Below are 17,542 nucleotides of genomic sequence, written 5' to 3'. Positions count from 1 at the left end.
GAGTTCAACGAAAATCCGCAGAGGGGAAGGAGACGCGAGCGGCCAGAGAGAGAGAGAGAGAGAGAGTCAGAGCGAGAGACGAGAGTGAGAAAGGGCAGGATAATGGCCAGATAAACGCCTCCCCTTCTCGTTTAAACAGCTCTCTGGCGTTGAGCTAGATTCAAATACAGCGCCTGACATGTAAATAAAGAATCCCGTTAGAATGCAACAATCTCTTTTCAGTATTTTGGAGAGTGTATTGAAGAAAAAGCAAATGAGATTTTGTGAGACAGCCGCCATCACTGACAGAACAAATGGACGCCCTTTTTTATATATATTGAATTCACTCACGCCAAATCAATAGCCTATGTGACTCAATAGTTTGTATTTTTCTGTTTAATAAAGAACGTTTAACAGCCACCATGACTGTCAAGCATACGTTTTCTACACCATCGTTTAACTAGAAACCTTACTGAGACCAGGATAAAGCGGCAGATGTACGACTTTCATCCCTACGATATAATTAATCTACAAATAGGGCATACAAAATTTGACAACTACTATGATGTTTGTTTTCGTAATTAATTTCCCAAGCCACATTAATTAACTAAGTCCACATGCCCCAAGCCATAAATTGATTTTTAGCTATAATGTTAACAATTTCCCGTTTCCAATACTAAATGGAAAAATCAGCTGTAGGGACGTTGTTGAAGGGGTTACGCGCTCGTGCACGCCGCTCACGCTTTCAGGCTCGCGCACGTCAGCGCGTTCACGCCGTGACTAGAGCGAGCGAGCAAGTCTTCATCATCATCATCGTCATCACCATCAGAGCTCCATTCAATTTCTGGCCGGACGCTGACCAACTCAGAGCTACAACAATGGTACGTTTATCGACGCTTTACGCAACGTTCGGAGTGTTCTATTTGCTGGGTTTAAGATTAAAAGAAACCATTTTACTGAGGTTTAATTCAAGGCGACCCCCATTTTTACCCCCCAAAAGATAAAAGCTGCAGTTTAGCATCAAGCCTCACAGAGTGTCACGCAAGCTAGCTTGGTCGTATGCTCGTCTGCCAAATATGTGTTTTTCATCGTTTTAATCTTCCAAAATTGCTTTGCGGTAAACGTGGGATTCAGATGTTAGGATTTGGGGGGGCCTTTTTAAAATGTCCACGGCCTGACACGACTGGCGCCATTTCCGTGATTCGCCCCACATAAAAGGCTATTTCTTTTTTCTCTTTAACCCAAAGCCCCTTTGACCGCATTGCCTCGCGTTTGTTCGTAAGAAGACGAGCCATCACTGGTTGTCATGGCTGTGCAGCCTCGCTGTGTTGTTTGGCCACAGGGCTCGGCGATGTTTCGTGTCGGGCTGGCAGGTGCACAGCGAGCAAGACGCCTGCGGCTAACAAAGCTAACGGTATTGTTAGCCTGCTAAGCTAACACCATGACATCCATTACGGCTGCGCGAGCTGTGATTTTTTTTTTTTTTTTTTCTTTGTCTCTTGTTTGACGCTAACTTAAATCCTACACGCTAGCCACAGCCCTTCACTGTGATTAGCGAAGTGATGTCCAGTCCACGATATCACCTATATATATTACGTGATAAAAGATCCAGAGTGTTGTTTTGTACGATACGACAAAATGCTTGTAAATCAAGCGTCGTTTTTGTGTGTGTGTCTATGTATAGGGTGCTCGCGACTACTCGTCACATGTGCTGCATTCACGGCCCCACCCTGAATTTGGTGCAAAGAGCATCTTCGTGCTTCATCTTTAGTGTTTAATGTTAACCAATTCTGACTATTTATTCCCATAATAAGCACGATTGTCGATATTTGTCTCGCCGCGTAGTCTCTCGGTCGTGGTAGACATTGAAGCGAATTATGAACAGTTATATAAGCCGGTTGTAGTAGCGGAAGCTAACGGTCGCCGCGTCCGGATCCTCATTGCGCATCTTCCCTTTTTTTTTTTTTTTTTTTTTTTGCTGCGCAGTCTGCGCCGCCCTGCGTTCACGTCACGCCATTTGAGGCGACGACAAGTATGACAACCCGTTGACGAAATTGTTGGATATCCTTAATGTCCATGTAGTTATTAATAACGCTCTTTGTTATCACTCGTATTATTGTTATTTTTTATAAAACCTAATATTGTGGTACGTGTTCATTTTAATAAATGGTCATATTCTGTCACCTAGCTCTTTAGAAAACTGGAGTTGATGAATCAGGAGTTTCTGATGCCTAATAGCATCAAAATAATTTCTTTAACCTTTTTTTTTTTTTTTTTCTCAAAACAAAAAAACCACTTAATTTCTTAAACGTGAACTTATCGGTGCATTAGTACCAGGCACAATTACTTGTATTTCACACAACGCGTACCTCCTTATAAAAAATATTTTAAAAATGTTGGTAAGTGGTATAATATTGTTGACAGTGTTTCATAATGTTGCAGCCAATACCTCCAGTGAATGAATGAAACTGCTGATTATAATTTTAGTTTTCATTTCATTTTATTTGGTTGATGTTGCTCAGTAAAAGTTGCCGGTGGAGGAACGTGAGAGCATTTGCAGCCAAATGCCATTTTGTTATTTGTCCGGTGTCGGAATTGTAAACGTGAAGTTGTCACTTGGACCTTGCCCTCATCGGTAGGCGTCTCCAGGAGTCTGATTAGATTAGCGATGTGAATTTACTGCAGTCTCTTTGCGATACCTTTTAGTGTGGCCGCAATGAAAACGTAAAACTGTTGCTCACTTGGGCGCACACGACCAATACTACACTGCGTGTGTGGGCGTTAGGCTTAGCAACGTTTAAAAGTTCATTTCAATATTTTCTCCTTTGTGCCTTTGTTCTGATCATGCAATCTAGTGGTGGCTTGAGATGCGAGTAAAATTCATTCTGTCGACGCTTGTATCTCAAATCAGCTTTCCCTATTCGTATGAATGGGGAATAAAGTAATCTGTTCCAGCCACCCTAAATTTATGTTTGTTTTTTTTCCACATAATAAATTGCAATCAACAGGATTGTGTAAAAACACCTTGGAATTTGCTGTCCACATAAAATGTAAACAAAGAAAGCAACTGACGCTTCTGTGTCGTCATGTTCTTCCTTTGTTTTTGTTCTGCGGGCATAGCGATACTTTAGTGCCACCTGCTAAAATTGTAGTTCTTATGCAAGGAAACCAATGTGAATTGAAAATGACTGGGTCTTTTGGTTTGCCGGTGCCATCAAGCGCTGGGGTTTTGAACTAGTGTTCTTGAATCACAAGACAGAAAATAGGTCAAGCCAATTCTTATGGTGCTTTTATGAATGTTCGGGTTCCTTCCTGGTTAATAATTACTATGTTTGAGACTGCTCATCCCCACTTCCTTTTCCACCTTCGTCAAACATGTTTGTCTCGCTTTTTCTTTTCCGAGCGTGATCCTCTTTCCTGCCTTATTTCCTTTTTCTTTGTTCTTTAGCTCTCCTGCCTGTTTCCCTCCCGCCCCATTGGTACATGCACGCACTTTGTGGCGTCCTCCTCATGAGACTGCGTTTTTCCTTCTGATGAATTGGCTTAAGCAAAGTCAGCAGATGCAGCGGTGTGAGCGGAGACAGCATATGTGACTCGTCAGTTGGCCAGACAGAAGCGCCATTGTGGGCTGCTTAAACTCGGCGCGGCCCACCTTAGCTTAGCGCGGTTAGCATAGCCTCCTTCCCAACCTTTGAAGGTATTGCCTGTTGGTCTGCATATGTCATTGGAGGAAACGAAATGGAACTTAGCTGCAATTTGGACTTTCATTGGCCCGTAACAAGTTTTTCTTTTTTTTTTTTCTTTTTTTAAACAAACGCAATAAGTGTCCAGTTGCCTTGATTCAACCTTTACTGATGACTAAGGATGTTCAATGCCGCATTTTTCAGATTGGGACCACCTCGAGTATTCACTCTTGAGTTACTCACTGATGGAATAACAATACCACTAGTTGTACTTTTCATAAAATTCCAAATAAACAATGGTGAACTATAACAAAGCAAATACTTTTTATGATTATTTTATTTTTTTGCCTGACATATCTGCCATACACCGGCATAACGTTGACCATTTTTTAATGATTTTAGCAGTTGTATTGTTAGGCTCGTACAGTGAGCTAGTTTTAACGTTATTTCCCCAACGCATGACAAAATGGGATCCTTTCTTGGTTCAGTATTTCTAGATATGGAAAAAAGTGGTGACGTCCCGCTTGAGTCGTTTCTTCCCTGCCGTCCTGTCCCATGGCCACACCTCAGCAGAGAGTCACATGCAGCCCTCGGGCTCTTGCTTGTCCCTTTTTCCTCCCACTCCGACTCTCTTGTGGGCCATGGAACACTGTGGCGATTGTTTGCTTTCAAGGCACCAACGCTTCAGTTAGCCATTTTTTTCCCGTGACGATACATTTGCTCTGCAAAAGTAGCGTGGAAGCTTCAAATTCATTCATTTCATAAAACACCTCATGTCCAGTAAATAAGAAGACAAAAAGTAGTGCAAATGCATTTCTTACAAAACCAAATCATGTACCGTAATTTTCGGACTATAAGTCGCACCAGCCATAAAATGCCCAAAAAAGTGAAAAAAAACCATATATATGTATATAAGTCGCTCCTGAGTATAAGTCGCCCCCCCACCCAAACTATGAAAAAAAACCGCGACTTATAGTCCGAAAATTACGGTATTAAGCGCACATACTAGCGTGTGACGTTTCCTCCTTCCCCACAGGCCTCCGGTGTGAAAGTGACGGACGAAGTGATCGCCGTTTTCAACGACATGAAGGTGCGCAAGGCTCAGGCCAACGAGGAGGAGAAACGGAGGAGGAAGAAGGCCATCCTCTTCTGCATGAGCAAGGATCTGAAGAACATCGTGCTGGATGACGGCAAGGAGATCCTGCTGGGCGACCTGGGCACCACCGTGCAGGACCCCTACCAGTACTTTGTCAATATGCTGCCGTCCGACGACTGCCGCTACGCCCTCTACGACGCCACCTACGAGACCAAAGAGACCAAGAAGGAGGACCTCGTCTTCATATTCTGGTGAGGTCTTTTGCAAAATATGGGGCACGGGTGCATGTGTAGTGCTTCCACTCCACATTTTGTACGCCGGTACAACTTTGAATTTTGAGGTTTTAGTGACTATGTTGTTTTTGCAGGGCTCCTGATGGCGCCCCCCTGAAAAGCAAGATGATCTACGCCAGCTCAAAAGATGCCATCAAGAGAAAGTTTGAAGGTCAGGATTTAAAATATTCTCGAGTTTGTGGAGCAGTACATAAGGGAAGTTCTCTGATCAGGCATTGTCACTTCCACTACTAGATGGTAGAAGATCTAATGAACCTGTCTAATTTTAGAAAAGTGTTCTTTCACACTGAGCAAGTACATTGAGACATCATGAAACGCCTTAATTCCCCAGCATCCCTTAAGGCTGGGTTTTAGCGCCATCTTGTGTCATTTTAGAGTGCTGCAGCGAACACCTCTTTCGGGTTAATAGCTGAGAACAGGTTCCAGACTAAACTTTTGTGACGAGATAACCGCAAATGGGTCTGGGCTCACTGTATGTGCTTCTGAGATGTGTTTGTTTGGTGTGCCATGAGACTTATCTCAAGGCAAAGTTTGGGGAAGCAGCGAGGCAGATGGAATTGAAGCAGGCGCTCGAGTGTTTTCTTGCCGTTTATCCTATCGGATGTCTCTGACATACATGCGAGGCCCGGTGTACTTGGGTGGTTTTGGTTGCTCGGCGAGCACAGAAGCCGCAGCTTCTCCTTCACTTGTAGGACTCCACTTTGACTGGAGCGTGTGCATCCTCACGTGTTGCAACTGACACCGTATCATCTTACTCGCCTGACCCGTGTGAGCTTGTGTTTGGGGGAAGGGGTAGGCTTGATAAGTGCAATAAGAAAAAAAGTCAGACTAAACACTATTTTCACAAATAAAAATAAAACGGGTCCAAGTGTCAAATTTTACAACAGTCATGAACTAAAATATTCAAGGTTAGTTTAATGAAACGCAGTTTGCGAGTATGTTGTACACTTTGCCAGGTACCGCATTTGTTAGCACACTCATAAACAACAAGACACTCTAAGAAATGTGCATTTTGAAAGCTCTGCTCGCTAGCGAACTGCACTTTACAATTGATGCAAACAAAGATGCGCAAGTCAACAGGGCGGAGGGGCTACTCAACAAAATTTTAGATACGCCCCAAGAATACCATGAAAACAAATGGTGAAAAACTGTACTACGTAGTACATGGTCTTTGCACGTTTTGCGACCGCGCGAGATGCTCTCTGCCTGACTGGTTCTTAACACGACGCAAAATTGGACCAAAACGAAGAAATATGGCAACACGGTGGATGGAGCTAAATCAGGCAAGCTAGCAGCGTCACTCGACAACACGGTCGACCGGTAGAGCATATCAGTCCTGACGGGCTCGTCAGGGTGTGTCATCTGTCACTCGCAGAATGGTGGGAGTCAGAATTTTAATTTTCTTTCAGGTATCAAGCATGAGTGGCAGGTGAACGGTTTGGAAGACCTGAAAGACCGGCATACCCTGGCAGAAAAGCTTGGAGGTGGATCAGTAGTCAGCCTGGAAGGCTGCCCCATTTAAATATCGGCCCTTGACACCCCTCTCCCCCTCCACCACCACCCCAACCCCCTTTCCCTCTTTTCTGGCTTCTGGGGAGGCCTTTCAGACGCATCTGTCGGGTTTAGCTGTTCGTTCCAGTATGGTTTGGAGAAGGTAAAAAAAATAAAAATAAAAGCAGAAGAATCAGAACCAGCAGTTTGTGGGACTCTCTATGGGGTGGATATGGGAGGGGGTGCCAGCGACAGTTCATATATAACAGGAGATAATTCCAAAATCCGGACTGTCGTTCCCGTTTAAGAATATGAATGAACAAAACACACAATGGTGAAAATGTTAGTCCAATTGAATGAAGGATGATGTGCTGTATAAAGCTAAGGAGGGCTTTGTTCTATTTTGAAGGGGGTATGCATCAACAAATTCTGCTTTTTATTTCAACTACATTTTTTTTTTTGCCAAACTTGTAGGTAAGCTTTGTAACTGTAGTGAGATCTGGTTTAGTGTAAACTAATTCACACTCTCCATTGCACAAGACGTATCAAAACATTTTCTTGGGGAACAAGTTATAATATATTTTCTGTTTTGAACATGCAAAATTCCAAAACTCGAGTATTTTTTTTCTTCCCCGTTCTGACAACGGCATTTGATGTAGTTCACACATTCCTCGTACCTTTTTTTTTTTTTTTTTTTTTTTCTTCAAACCATTATCTCATTGGGAAAGAAATAAAATGTTGGCGTTGTGAAGGTCTTGATGGAGAGCAATGTGTAAATGAAACACCGGTGACCAGATTTGAGACTGAATATTGAATGGTGGATGTTTTGTATCGTCTCCTATCTAATAAAAAAAAAGCACTAAACTACTGACTGGCTTGATTTTCTTATACATCAAATTGGATCATCAAAATGTTCAGCAGAATTGGATTCAAATATGCAAAATGGCTTATGAATCTGAGTAATTGCACCACGGGTCCAACAATTGACAACTCATGCAAGTATTGTTTGATTAGTGGCACTTTGGGAAGGAGGACATCAGGCTATGCTCTTGAAATTAGTTTTTCTTTGTTAATCGTCACATCACCTCAATGTGTAAGAAAGCTCATAACCACAAGAGGGCGCCACCGCACCACTTCTAATTCCTGCTCAACTGACGATTCCAGTCCTGTCATAAAATCTCTTTATTAAAATATATCAAGCATTTATCCAAAAATAAAATTACAACAATCTATCTCTCAAGCTCATAACGTGTTTCTTGTTCAGATGAAAGAAAGTTCATTCAAGGTGTTGAATTAAACCTTTGCTGTGTAAACTATGTAAATGAATATAAAAGTGTTTTTCATCTAGAAAAGATAGATATTAACACTGCACAAGAGATGCATGCCATGGTGATGGTTGAGCAGGATAATTGCGTATCAAAAAACAGGATGAATATGAGCAGCTGATCAAAATCAGCAAATGCCAGATTCTCAGATGTCTGATTCCTGGTGTGTAGTCTCCAAAAAACAATCAAGGCCATCTAGTAAATGTTAAAAATACTGGTTCTGTAAGTGTTACCGGAAATTGGGTCTGGTTGTCAAATGTCTCCAACGATCATGCCAACAATAACTTGTTGCAGCTAGTACACCCATGCTTGTCTTATTGTCATCTCGTGTGAGATTGCTTGCATTACAAAAACTGGTTGTTACAACTGGGTACCCTCCTCACGGGTGGCTGTTATTTCACGACCGAGTCCCTCTTTCGTCTCAGTCGTGCGAACAGTCCAGACGATTTCCGTGCAGCCAGTAGCAAATCTGTGCAAACTTGAGCGGAGTGATGCGCACGGCCACGTTGTAGTCACGGTTCTCTCCGTCCACCTCCAGCCACTGGTGCCCCGAAAAGATCCCAATGACTTTCCTCTCCCAGCGTTCCAAAGAGTTGTCCCACACGCGGCCGTACACGCCCGACCCGCTGGCCCCCGGCCGAGCGTCGCAGTGTTGGTAGATCAGGTCGCTCGACTCTTCTTCCACCGGGCAAAAACGATAAACCAGCTCTCCAGGTCGGTCGCTGTCAAAACCCGAGAAGTGGATGCGGCGACCCGCCAGGCCATCCGGGGAAGGTGCCACGGCGAGCCGCATAAATGACCGCCGGTGGGGCCAGCGCAGCTCCAGAAGGGCGTAGTCAAAGTCCATGCTTAGCTCCTGAGGACCCTGGATCCACCCCTTAGGGACCCGGGTGCGCCTCACCCGCACCCAGCGCACCATGGGCTTCTTCCCGGACGAGGGTTCCGCTACGGTCGTGTTGACGGACGGTGGGATGAGGAAGCCCACTCGGAGCTTGCGCGCCCCCTTGACATAATCCTTGCCGTCATGGAGGCAATGGGCGGCGGTCAGGACATGCCAACGCGACACCAGGACGCCGGTGCAGCCCGTGGAGATGCGTACAGCCGCCGAGAACGGGTAGTCCAGCAGGAAGTTGTCACCCTGGATGTTGAAGCGGCCGTCTGCACCGTAGATCTGGCGTCTCACACGCCGGCGTCCCATCCTGTGGCTGGGCATCCGGTCCACCAGACTGGCGTCCTCCACGTCCACGGTGGTCAGCGTGCGAGAGCCATCCGAGTAGAGGGTCTCAAAGGCTAGGTTGTCGGCAGACTGGTGGCCTGGTGCCCCTGCACGATGGAAGCAGCTGGAGTTGCAGTGGGTGGTCAAGGCCAGGTGAGGGCGGGCGCTGAAGCGGGACCGCACCAGAGGAGTTGGACGATGGGGGACCAAGGTGGGGACCAGGGGATGCATGAGTGGACGGTGGGGAAGCTCCAGGGAAGACGAGAGGAGGAGGAACGGGAGGAGGAGAAGAGCCGGTAATTGGGAGCTGCCACGCTCAATCATGGTGCTACAGGAACGACACTGTCGACACAGAAACACACTGTTTGTCCTTCTCGGGTCTTGTTAAGGGTTTGAAAAACCATATCTTTGTGCCCAAACTGTAAAGTCAAATCAAGTGTAAAGGCTCCAGAAGTGGCATTAACAATGACCCATGTGTTTGTGTGCTATATAGATAATCTGCTTCAAATAAGATTTCAAGGCAAATATGCACATAAACGCTTTTATGGACGCGTGTTTGCATTCCGAAGAAAGTAAGAGGAAGTCAAGTAACCTCATAACAAGCTGTTTCTTTAAACAGAACACAAAAGAATGTCTCATGCCTCCTCTACATGAGTGCGTCCCCCGGAAGTGCTTGGCTAAAAATCGGGGACACGTCCATCAAGTGGATTTGTTTGATGGATTAATGGGAGGACATTACTCGTGGAGGTGAGGCGTCCTGAGGCACTTGGGAGGTGTGGCTAAGTCAAACCAGACATGTTGAAACAAGGTGGCAAAAAAGGAAAAAAGAACATTACTTCCCACTAAGTGCAAGCGGCGTGGCCTCTGAACACGCAGCACGCACACCTACGACTTGCCAGACTCCACTTGTACGGAGAAAAAAAGTGAAATCCTAAAAGGGCGAAAGTTGAGCTGTGAATAATCCAACCCAAATCAAGTCTGAGCCAACATCAGACAGTGAATAACTTCTTTTGTTGGAGAAAAAAACAAGTCGAGATTTGTTTGAAGAGCTGCTTGCGTTTTTCTTCCCTTCACTTTTCACGGCGTGCAAATCCTGCCAAATGCAACCCCAGTCAGTCGGAATAAAAATGAGCCATTCTTTTTTAACATCTGCTGCTAATATACAATATTGCACTCCACTTGTGCACGTGGAAGAAACAAACTGTGCTCATTCCATATATCGAGAAATATTTTGATATAAACAGATAGATAGATAGATAGATAGATAGATAGATAGATAGATAGATAGATAGATAGATAGATAGATAGATAGATAGATAGATAGATAGATACTTTATTGATCCCCGGGGGATCAACAGACAACATATAGCTTTATATTAATAAACAACAAATAGATCAATAATAAATAACAAATAAATAAGTAAATAAATGAACAAATATAAGTAAACAAATATATATTGTGTTTTATCAATGTTATGTGACGTTTGTCCTTAAAAGGGCAGGTAAGTACCCTCCACGCCCCCGTCCGACCAACACCAACCCCCCCAAAAAGTCTATCGCGTAATATATATATTACCTGGTTTATGAATGTGTGCCGTCCATGTTTGCATCCATGTTTGTTCTTTTCATTGCATGCATATGATGAGCGCACGTGAATGGCTTGTTTGAGATCCCCCGTAGGAAAGCAGCAGGTACGAAGTTGAGTGGTCCGACGTGCTGCGCTTCGACGAGTGTTACAAAATGCAAATGACGCTTCAGGGTGCGCTCGCACGCGCGTGCGGAGCGCCAACTCCAGCGTGGAGTTGGTGAGCTTAGGTCAAACCCACCCGGGGTCCTAGCGCCGTGAAGTTCAAATAATAATAATAATAAAAAAATCTCACTTTTAATATGAAAAAGCTCTTGATGATGTTTCATCACAAAACCAGACAATTGCAAGAAAATCAAAAACAGAAGAGGCAGTCAATTTTTTCAGATAATTTTCAAATAACCCTTGATGATTTGTGAATAATAATAATAATAATAAATAATAATAAAATATTATAATAATATAATTTTGAATTAAACTTGAACTTAAATGTAATTGAATCAAGCCTTAATTATCACCCTTCAACTAGAGAAAGGAGTCAAACTCAGATTGAAATAGTTTTGGAAAAGCAGAGTTGACAAAGCCAAAATAAATGAGCAAGAAAAATATCAATGCAAAATATTATAGTAACAAAACAATGAATACTCTTTTCCAATCGTATTATCTACCTACAACTAATTTAAAACGGCTTGATTTCAAATACCCCTGGTATCAAGAATGACGATGTGGATGGATGTTCACTATTGGCCAATAAATGACAATTTATTTTTGACCCCTTGACAATCGACCCCATGACATTAAAAACTCAATTTAGTTTTTTGTTTATGCAGAAATTTCCCAGGTTGGTGACATCCAACTAAGCAAAGATCTTTCTCGACCTTGGTCTACCGCTCTCCTTAAAAGGTGTGAACGTGTGTGAACCGAAGGAATTCTGGACACGCAATTGGGATGCTCCCAGGGGTCGGCGTGGTACCGGCGAGCTAAACGAGAGCGCCCGGTCACGGCGACGCAGCGTGTAGGAATGTCCACACATCTCCAAAGACAAGAACATGAGTCAGGACGGGCACAATACCCACCTTGTTGCACACATCGACACACAATGACTCACATACTGAATCTCACATTCCCTCTTTCGTTCTCACACACACACACACACACACACACACACACACACACACACACACACACACACACACACACACACACACACACACACACACACACACACACACACACACACACAGTGTTCGAAAATGCAGCACGAACCACCGTCCTTGACTTCCGAGGCGTCATCTTCACCTTGGTAGAAGCAGATTTAAGGCGGAGGGGAAATAAAACATCTGCCGGCCTAATGGGATCCATCCTGCTGACATTTGTTAAGTTCATCCATCATGATTTGGTGCGGGCCTGCCGTTATCATAAAGCTGCTTGAGCATTTAAGCTATCCAGCTTAAGTTACGTGGCTCTTTCTTCTCCCAAGTAAGACAACTTTGGCATCCTACTAATAGGATGGACAACTTAAATGATGAAGGGGGGGGGGGGGTCCACAATTCTTTTCATCAGCGCTATTGGGTGGGTGACAAATTGAGCCGAAAATTTAAAAAATAAAACAAAATGAAAGTGTAGTGAAAATTCCCAAACTATTTTGACCCTGATGTCAATGGGTGCTATGTACAATTGACTTTGTGTGCATAATTAGAAAGCATGGCTGTTGTCCGCTGACCAAACAGGTGAATGAAACGGCAAAAAAAATGTTCAACCCAACCTTGAGGTCTCCGGCTGACTGTCAGACAGGATTTGTCTGCGAAACCCCGCTCACAATTTCCAGCATGACTCATCGGAGAGAAAAATACGGAAACGTTCACCTGACGAGAGCAACAGCTGTCAAGTTCCTAAAAGCGCCTCAGTTCGAGCAACGCTCAGGAAAAAGCGCCACGGAAACTAAACGTCATCTTGTTTGACTTTCTTCACGATGATTCCTTCCTTATTACTGGTAGCCCAGTTTGCCGAGTCTGCAGGATTCCGCGGTTGTGAGATGACCTCAGAAGAATGGCACCGACAGCTCACCGACATATGAAAATGGCTCCAAATTCACAGTCAGTGAAATAATGACCATCTTGTCTCAATGATTTGACAAATGTATCAAATATGGGCCAATGTACTTGAACACGTTGCTTCTATTAAGTCGTCTGAATGGCACATGAACAATGGGGTTTAAGATCAAATATTTTTTTTGTTTCTGTTGTGAAAGAGAGGCTTTACTTTAGCCAGCTCCCTAAGATTAAAAAAAAAAAAAAGGATTTAGCAACAGCGTCAAATTGTTGGTCCAATGTCAAATTTAAAACCCCAAATCGAGACTGCTGGCTGGAGACAAAATTCCAGGGGGCCCAAGTGAGACTTACAAGAGGCACTGGGACCAAACACCATCTGTTTTCTTTTCGTTGAAGTTCGAGACGTTTCGTGCCATCCAGGCTTTGAATTACTTCAGAGAGGACAAGAACGGCCTCGAGTAAAAACCGGGACATATCTTCATAGCGGTGATAGGAAATATTTTGCTTCCTTAAGATGGGGGCAGCAAATACGATAAAAACAGCAGGTGTCCCAAAATTGAACCCTGCGGTACACCGTACGACTCTAGAGAGCGACAACTTGATGCTGCAAGCGAGCCAATAGAACATCGTATCAAACGTCGTAATCAGGTCCAACAAAACAAGACCCACATAGACTCCAGCGCCATTTGCCAGAAGAATAACATTAAAATCTCGTAACAGGGCGGACTTAACCTTACTCAGGACATTCAGCAGTTTATAGACAAGTAGCAAAATTGTAAAATCTATTTGGAATCCAGCGTAAAGTCTTTAGATTTGGATTGTAATGTGTTCTGATCTCTTTAGTCTGGTCACAACCCAAGCTGCAGCTGTTTGATGCTCTTTTGAGAGAGTCCAGGCAGAAATCTCCTGTGTTGTTTGAAGTTTCACACAACTTGTTTGACCGTGAAGCCAATTATCAGATTAAAGCGAAAAGGCTGCGATCCTGTTCGGAAATCCCACTTTGCTTTATGGGGGCTGGGGGTCTCTCGCAGCATGACGGCGAGTCTTCATGCGGACGGGCGGGCGGGCCCACCTTGCATGCCTGCGGGTGCCCATGTGGAACGACTTGATCTCAACCTTCATTTAGAAGAACATGTCATACATACATGAGGAAAAACCACCAAACAAAAAAGTCTGATCAGTTCATGTCATCTCCATTTCTTTTGCAAATGCAATGTGAAATCAGAGCTAGTTTAGTTGACTCTGTTTTGATTGGACCTTCTACCATCCATTGGAAGAACATTGAATTGTTCTTCTCGTCATAGCAATATTATTTGTAAATCAGTAATAATTTCATTTTTTTTAGAATTAATTAAATTGGACCACTTCCCATACACTGGTTGGGAAAGACTGGAATAAAAGTAGCCAAATTCTTGACCAATAAAAATAGCGCTTCTTTTTCCCCTGTCTGCAGCACGTGCCCTCATGTTTTATGTCTTTTCCATCCCGCTTCCTCACTTTTCATCACACTCATGTCCACAAAAGGAATATTTTCCGTATTTGTAGCGGCCGCACTAATGACCGCAGCGAGCTTGAATTATTGCTCAGACTCAGCTGATGAAGGAACGTGAAGAACCGTCTGTCCGCCCCCTCCTGTCCCCGGTCCTCCTGCAGGGCCTTGTGGGTATGATGTCATTCCAGTCGGGTTGGAGGAGCAAAATGGAAAAAGAAGAAGAAAAAAAAGGCTGTGCAAAAACAGAAGCGAGGAATGCAAACTAACTGCAAGGAAATTAGTGGAGCGTGTGTCGTCATCACATCTCAGACGAGGCCACTGAATTTGGAATAGAACCAAAACGCCAATGTTGTGTCTGCGATATTTCGGTTGATTTCCATCCCATTTGCGTGAAAGATGACCCACGCAAAACCTGAACGTAAAGATCAGAGCGTGAGGAATGAAGGCTGAAATATTTGTCTGCTTTCAAGTGCTTCCAGAGCGCAAGATTGAACAAAAGTGTGGTGTGGGATGAAAAACGAGGTGAGCTCAAAATTAAAGTGCGCAACTGCTTTAAGTTGCCATAAACACAAAAACCTGGAAAACTACGACCGACACTTGGATAACACCCTTTTGAAGGGATAAATATGTTGCACGTAGATTCACATTTCTTGTACCCTTCATTATCAATATTATCATTGGTATCCATTACATGTCAATTTGGATTGATTCGTCCCAAGTTTATTTTAGTTAAAAATAAAACAAACTGTAAAACTTTTCATTAACAAAATAAAAACAAAAATGCTTAAAAAACTAAAACCAACTATAACTACTTTTTACAGAGAAAAATTAACTACAATTATAATCATAGCAAAATTAATATCTGAAATAAGCTTTCAGGGTTAATTTTAAAAGTATTTATTCTTGCTACTGTTGTGCATCTGTCCAAGGTCAAAGAGGGTCAAAGAAGTTTGAGAATTGTACTTATCCTTACTTTAAAAATACTCCCCAAAAACAAAACAAATATCTAAACCAGCAAAAACTAAACTGAAATACAGCATTTTTGAAAACAATTAAAACTAGAAATAACCAATAAATCGGCTCTCAAAAAGAAAATGAATCCGCAAAAATCCAAATGAAATTAAATGTAAATGAGTATTATAACGCTGATCCGCCCACGACTACATTTTAATCTTTTTTTCTGAATTTTTACTCAAAGTTCATGCTTTGCCATGTTTGGTCCCAAGATTAGCGTGAGAAATCCGTCCGACGGTGGCGTGGTTCTCGTGTCCTCGTCTCCATGGAAGAGACACAAAAGCATTGAGGACACAAATCTGTTGTAAAGCGCTGAGCAAATATTTGCAAGCTCACAGTGAATATCCTCGTTGCGCCTCTCACTCACGACGGCACATTGCAAACATGGCCTGACATTTTCTCAAAAAATGATATAACAAATTAAACACTATCTCATGAGCAAAGAGTGCTTGCTTCAATTTTTTGTCACTCCCAGTTGAAGTTTACTTTAAAATTGGCCGATAAAACTATTGGGGGTTTTTTTTCTGGGAGGTGGGGGCTGTGACACACAACTTTGTTTAACTGACTAGGTTTGGATTACGCCACAGTGTCCCCAAGAGAAAGGGGACTCCACTCCTTGTAACTATGCACACACACACGCACACACACGGACACACACACAGGTTGAGGGTCACTTGAGTGCAGCATGGAATGCTCCAGAATGTTATCCGAGACATTTTTGCTGCGGAGCTTTCAAAAGCGAAACCCACCCACATGGACAACATGGTTGCCGAGCAACCACAAACACTTGATATTGGCCACTCTATCTGAGCTTTTAGTGTGTGTGTGTGTGTGTGTGTGTGTGTGTGTGTACAGCTGGCTTCGCAGTGACAGTGTTAATCAAAAGAGCTGACTTCCTCATTTTGCGGCCTTGGGAACGAAGGCTGTGTGCTCATGATGTCATTTGAATAACACAAGTTGCGTCCTTCTGCCAAACAAACTCCAAAAGAAAAGAAACTGTTTGAAAAAAATGCATTGATTCATCTTGGTGAGAAAATAATCTTTGGCATAATGTTGACCTCATTTGGATGCTTCTTAGTAATTATGTCATTTCAATAACATTGAACTTCATCAGATCCATGGTTTATCTTTTAACTTGTTAGTTTTGTCTACATTGCCAATTTTTAAACTTGTTTAAAGTGTTCTTGCTGTGTACAGGCAAGTCGGAATTTAGAGTTGTGTACCGCGCGTGTAGTAGACTTGCTGCTTTTTATGTAATGTTAGATATTGATGCTAATTCCCAGTAGCCTGTCTATGGTGTTTCACATCATTTGTTAGCATTGAGCTAGCAGCCTTTCATTTGACAATATATGTTTTGCGAATGAGCAGGAACAAGTACAAACTTAAAAATGCATTCAAATAATTTTGAATTTGTTGAGAGCATTTGGGAATGGTCAAATATGATATGGTCAATCAATACAGTGGCTCTGGAATGTATCTGCCGCAATAAATCAGAATTGGGCAATTGGATCTGCGACATAAATGAAAACCAATATTAGCAAGCATTGTTTCTGGACATTTTTGGCCATCCTGCATGTTTGCATAGTCTTGGCAAAGAAGCTGAGACAAACTGGGTCTGCTCTCTATCCAAGTACTTATACACTTTCAATTCAGTTGGACCGACCAAAATTCACTTGACATGCAAACATGTTTCCAGAGCAGTGAAAGAAGAGCTGAGCCGCACAGAGGGCCAATCAAAAACAGAACCAAGAAAACGCGGCATGCATTCTTTCCATCGTCAGGAATTTGCTGAGGTTTGGATCAAGCGGGCCTTTGCCGTCCACACACGTGGGAGACCCCGGCGTGCGCAAGCCAACCTTCGTGTCGGCCCGCTCTTTCGCAGAAGCGTCCCGGGAGACAGAGGTGGAAGGAAGTCGCAGATGTGCAAGTCATTAGGAAGTCTCGACAAGCAACTTAGCCTGGCCAACATCCAGCGAGTCAAGTGGAGTCGACACTCAACTTCAAGTGGAATCAAGTTATGACTTGGGTCAAGAAAGTCACAAGCTGTCAAATATTCTTGCTCGTTTTTTCATTTCAGGAAATTGATGTTATATGATAAGCTCACATTTTCTGATAGTGAGAGAGAGAACACGAGCTAAAGACTTGAAAAAAAAATCATTTTAATATGTTTAATTGTGTTACAAGCATGTGGTAAGGGAAAAAAACTTTTATATGGTCCGGATTTTATTTCTGATTTTTACCTATTGCAGGGAAGTGAAAAATTATCCACATGAGGGATTTGCTTATAGTCTAAGGCATTTTGATTTTTCAGAATGCC

At 43.1% G+C, this 17,542-nt stretch overlaps 2 protein-coding genes across 2 annotated transcripts; one reads left to right on the top strand and one right to left on the bottom strand.

Moving 5' to 3' along the window:
• The first annotated feature begins 708 nt into the window (after positions 1-708).
• On the top strand, positions 709-7,406 carry cfl1 (cofilin 1). Its single transcript, XM_037261544.1, has 4 exons — positions 709-860; positions 4,699-5,009; positions 5,126-5,202; positions 6,461-7,406. The coding sequence occupies exons 1-4, from the start codon at positions 858-860 to the stop codon at positions 6,571-6,573; spliced, it is 504 nt and encodes a 167-aa protein (XP_037117439.1). The 5' UTR covers positions 709-857; the 3' UTR covers positions 6,574-7,406.
• Positions 7,162-10,852, bottom strand: LOC119128780 (serine protease 23). The gene is made up of 2 exons (XM_037261543.1): positions 10,660-10,852; positions 7,162-9,425 (listed from the first exon to the last, which is right to left on the bottom strand). The coding sequence occupies exon 2, from the start codon at positions 9,405-9,407 to the stop codon at positions 8,289-8,291; it is 1,119 nt and encodes a 372-aa protein (XP_037117438.1). The 5' UTR covers positions 9,408-9,425; positions 10,660-10,852; the 3' UTR covers positions 7,162-8,288.
• Positions 10,853-17,542: the final 6,690 nt, after the last annotated feature.

Source organism: Syngnathus acus, chromosome 10 (genome assembly GCF_901709675.1).
Source record: "Syngnathus acus chromosome 10, fSynAcu1.2, whole genome shotgun sequence".
NCBI lineage: Eukaryota > Metazoa > Chordata > Actinopteri > Syngnathiformes > Syngnathidae > Syngnathus > Syngnathus acus.
The sequence above is the reverse complement of the archived record's forward strand: the minus strand, read 5'-3'. Positions and strand labels throughout refer to the sequence as shown.